The 4675-nt window shown below is 29.6% G+C and overlaps 1 protein-coding gene across 2 annotated transcripts; it reads right to left on the bottom strand.

Annotated features, from left to right (window-relative positions):
• Positions 1-414: 414 nt before the first annotated feature.
• Positions 415-2529, bottom strand: LOC102630651 (protein SPEAR3). Of its 2 annotated transcripts, none has more exons than XM_025097758.2 (5): positions 2070-2529; positions 1846-1953; positions 1351-1418; positions 1124-1211; positions 415-1003 (listed from the first exon to the last, which is right to left on the bottom strand). In XM_025097758.2, the coding sequence occupies exons 1-5, from the start codon at positions 2304-2306 to the stop codon at positions 887-889; spliced, it is 618 nt and encodes a 205-aa protein (XP_024953526.1). In that variant the 5' UTR covers positions 2307-2529; the 3' UTR covers positions 415-886. The 2 variants fall into 2 exon arrangements, with proteins under 2 accessions (XP_024953526.1, XP_006475673.1); XM_006475610.4 differs by having other exon boundaries at positions 416-1003; positions 1124-1208; positions 2070-2527.
• Between the last annotated feature and the right edge of the window lie 2146 nt (positions 2530-4675).

Below are 4675 nucleotides of genomic sequence, written 5' to 3'. Positions count from 1 at the left end.
GGGCATATCCATCTCTTGCTTGGTATCATTCTCATATATATTTCCATTTATCTCTCAATATTTGATATTTATGCTCATCTTGCCTAAAAAAATGACATGTTTCTGAGCAAAGTTGAGAGGTAACGGAGGCAGAAGGGAAGGAGTTGTGCAGTCTATTCTCATGCGTGTGTACTACAAGCTATACATAGGTACCACATATTTGGCGATGAAACTAGCTAAAATATAAATTGTAAATGGAATGCAATCAAATGTATGATTATTTTAATGTATCACCAACATATGAATTGGAGTTTTACGTACAAAAAGTAGAATTCCATCAAACAATATTAGTATTTGATTAATATTTGATAGAGCTATAACCAAATTAAATATACTAAATTTGGGTTTAATTCCTGTATTTAACTGGACAGAAACCATTTGCAATACTGATAGATAACCCTAATTTGACAGCTGGATCTGATTTGCATATATTACAGAAAGATCCTAAGATTAATATGCAAAGTGTTCTACACAAACATTGATCATATCAAAACTACCCCATCGCACATAATTCTTCAGATCATGCAATGGATGCTAACAATTAGCTAGTTTTGCTCAATGGGAGAAATATTATGTCTTTCTCATTTCTTTGACAATTCATAAACAAGAAGAAACTAATCTCACTGTCTTATGAAGAAAGTCAATCAACCTTTCATCACACAAGATTCTTTCACATCATGAAATTACTTCAAACATTAAGGTGCCACCTTGTTTGTCACCTTTTTAATGAAGAACCTGGAGCATTATTTCTCCGAAGCAACTAGTTATCTTCAACTTCCAGTTATATATGTAAAAGCAAAGAGTACGAATCCATCTGCTTGAGCGTGGCAGCAAAAAGAAACACTACTCAAATTGACAGTCTCAGCTCCAAATCTACTTCTTGAGTGTCACTTGATTCAGAATTCTGACTGCTTGAACCCATTGAGTGACTCCTATGCTTCTTGCTCCTCTTTAGCTGTGGATCCTATCATATATAGATGTAAAGTATATATAATTTTCAATTACATCAAAAGCATACATAGGCATTAAGTCAATTTTCAATATACTTTTGAGTAAAATCTACAAGGATTAACTATTACAACACCTCAACAGGCAGATTTAAAACATGTCTATTCATGTTTGGCTGTGTAAAATGTTGAGTCTCTGAGATTCCAGTCACAGGGTTCCAACTGCTACAACCAAAAATTCAGCATATTAATTTGAAATTTGACAGGCCCTAGCTAAGAGATAATTAAATTTGTAGATTTAACATTGAAAGCCCTTGCTTATTAGAGTAATTTCATCAAATTGACCTGATCATTAATAACTTACGTTGCAGTAGTGGTAGGCTGTGAATCACCATATATTATGGTCGATCTTTCATAATCACCTAACCCCATCTGTATAAGGAATTAAATTTTGAAAAATTAATTTAGGAACCATTCAAGATCATTAGCATAATCCGTAATTAATTAACCAAAAAGAAGCAAAAATCTTGCAACAAATTCATTTGTTAATCCAGCTAGGGTTAGGACCAATAAATAAGCAAAAACTTGCACAGAATTAGAAATGATCGATTCAAAAGATTCTTCAACGTCTATATAGATTTCACTTCAAATTCAAAAAAAAAAAAAACTGCTTATATCAAGGCAATACTATTTCCTTAACAAAATACTTAGTACATCATCATTAATTACGCAAGAAAAATAAACACCAAAGTGGTGAAAGAAAAATCAGGTAAAAAAATATATACAAAATGACCCATCAATGTTATTGATGAAAAGAAACTGTGGCTCAAAATAGAAACAAAATGAATTATAAATATACCGTGATGCTAGGATGGTAACCATAAGAAGTTGGGGGAGATGAGGAAGATGAATAAGAAAAAGATGAAGATGGTATTGATGAATAAGGCGTTTGCACTCTCATATCCTCCTGCATGATGAAATCAATTTTTGTCGAAGTCATTACAATAAGAATGAATGAATTACTAGTACTGCAGGCTCAAGAAAGAAACCAAATTAATCATAATTAAAAAAAAATTTAAGTACCTGGTTGAAATTAGTAGTAGGGTAAGGGGTATGGAAGGAATTAGTTATAGGATGATAATTATTACAAGCCATTTGACCATGTAGTCTAATCTTCTCCAATTGAGCAACACCAAGTCCTCTTTGTGGTTGCTTTGGCTTATCTGAATTGCTCTTCTTTCCTTTCCTTGATGATGATGAAGATGAAGAAGATCCTCTTTCATTTCCCAAGTTTGGCTCTCCAAAATAACTGCTACCCATATCTTCTTCTTCTTCTTCTTCTTCTCTTTAATTTGTTTCTTTGCACAGAAATTTAATCCCAGCTAGGTAGCTGCTGCACGCTTAATTAGAGAGATCTCTATGACCTCTTTTTAAGCTGTTTCGAAAACAAAGTAATTATTGCATCGCTGGATCAGATTGTGTAAAGATTTATTAGATATATACACATAGATTTTATGCTCTTTTCCCCCCCACTTTCCTATTTGACAACTTCTATAAATTGTTTATTACATTACATAAAAAAAATAATAGCCATGTTTTTATTATTATAAAATATTTCTTGTCCTTAAAGTTTATATATATATATATAGATACTTGGACTTTGAAGACTATGACTTGAAAGCGATTGTCTCTCTATTAATATCATACAATAATCTTGTAAAAGAGCTCTGCTATCCTACGCCCCATTTCATTGTAATTAATACAAATAATACTAATTTACATGTGATATTTTGCTTTATTTAGCATATTCAGCTAAATTCTTTCCCAACTCATATGAGTAGTGTTTAAATTTCATATCTCTTATTTTCAACCTAAAAAATTTTACCAACAGCTAAATTAGATTATACCAACAAATAAATCTATATGTGATCGACTTCTAATTATATAGTAAAATCCTTTTATCTAATTGAAAAAAAATTTAATCTAATTCTAAATTAAACATAATTTATATTTATAATTTTATAACTTTTGTTATGTATGTGTTTATAATAATATTCGACTAATTTCATATATTTCTTATCTAATAACTATCCTCACAATATTATAAGCAATGAATCGAAATTGGACTGAGAAACCCTAATATTAATATAATATATGATAATAAGTAAACCCCAGCTGTGAAATTCTTCTTTTAAGTAAAACTTAAAAAGAAAGGAAAACGTTAAAAGGGGGAATTAAATAACAGATTCTAGAAATCTTATTAGCAGCCTCATAGGGATTATCAAATGTGGGGTGAGAAACCAAAATCTCGTCATTATATCTAAAGCCGAATCAATCTTTAATTCTGAATGGTTGTTAAAAAGAACTTTTATGTAAAATATATGTTACTCAAAAGAGTTCAAATTCCAAAAGTTTAGTTTCTAAAAAAGATTAATGTCAAATTAACGTTTATGTAGTTAATTATCGAGAAAAAGATCGCGATAATTTGAATAAGATATAATTAATAATGTTAAGAATTGCTCTTTACTAAGAACCAAATCTAATTGAGCTGTTTCACGCATGATTTGTGGGTCATATTTTATGAGTTGTTTGTGTGGTGGAAAGTGAGAATCCCTCCAATTTCTTATACAGACATGTGAACTCATGCAATTACCAATTAATCCCCATTAATACCTGCCAAACTATGTTATTTGTTGGTTAATGAAAAGCAAAATGTGATTTAAGTTTGACTTTCAACATAATATATGATACCATAAATAAATTAAAGGGACCCAAAACAGTGCATCATTTGTTAGTAATAGCAAACACCGTTTTTCGTTATTGGATATAACAGTGTTGTTACCCATCGTAATTGTTCAGTAAAACACATTACGTGAATACATAAGCTGTATACATGGAACAAATATATATATATATATATTACTAATTACAAAAAATACTATAACCAATGTTACTTCCAACTACTGTAACTCAGTGACTCCCCAAAACTACTACAACACAGTCAATCCCCAAATTAAATCTACTTATACAATAATAATAATAATAATAATAATAATAACAACAACAACAGTAAAATAAAATATTTAATATTTTATTTTTCTTTGCAAGAAGATCAGAAGTTTTAATTTAATGGGCTAGGAAGTCATTAGTCATTAAAAGAACGCAACCCCAGGTTTAGTTTCATGACTAAAATATAGTGCAGTGTGGTCCATCAGGAAATTTCAAATATTAGATGTTTGAAATATATGAATATAGAAACCGATAATTAAACATCTTACAATTTTATATATAAGAAATATGTTGTACGATGCTAATCAAACACTTAGCTCAGGGCCCTCAATAATTTGGATGAGTGGTTTGTAAGTAGTTTTATTTAGCTAATTACTCAATTGAATTTAAATTTAAAAAGATAAAAATTAAGAAATTAATTTAAATTTTATCTACCTCTAATTTAAAAAAAAAACACTTATTAGCTCATGGTTGTTCGTTTTAATTTTCTCAATTCGTAAATTTTATTTGATTAATTACCAATTCTTGATTCAACCTGCGAACAAAAAAATAATGGAAAAGTAGTCCCCTTAGGTGAATTGGGGTGATATTAGGCAATTGGAATTTCCCAATAAAAATTAATAATTAAATTGATGTCGTGATTCAGATGATACTTAAAAAATTGTTCTAAATTGTGATAA

This window comes from Citrus sinensis, chromosome 1, assembly GCF_022201045.2.
Source record: "Citrus sinensis cultivar Valencia sweet orange chromosome 1, DVS_A1.0, whole genome shotgun sequence".
NCBI classification, from domain to species: domain Eukaryota; kingdom Viridiplantae; phylum Streptophyta; class Magnoliopsida; order Sapindales; family Rutaceae; genus Citrus; species Citrus sinensis.
Note: the sequence above shows the minus strand (reverse complement) of the source record. Positions and strands in the feature narration are given on the sequence as shown.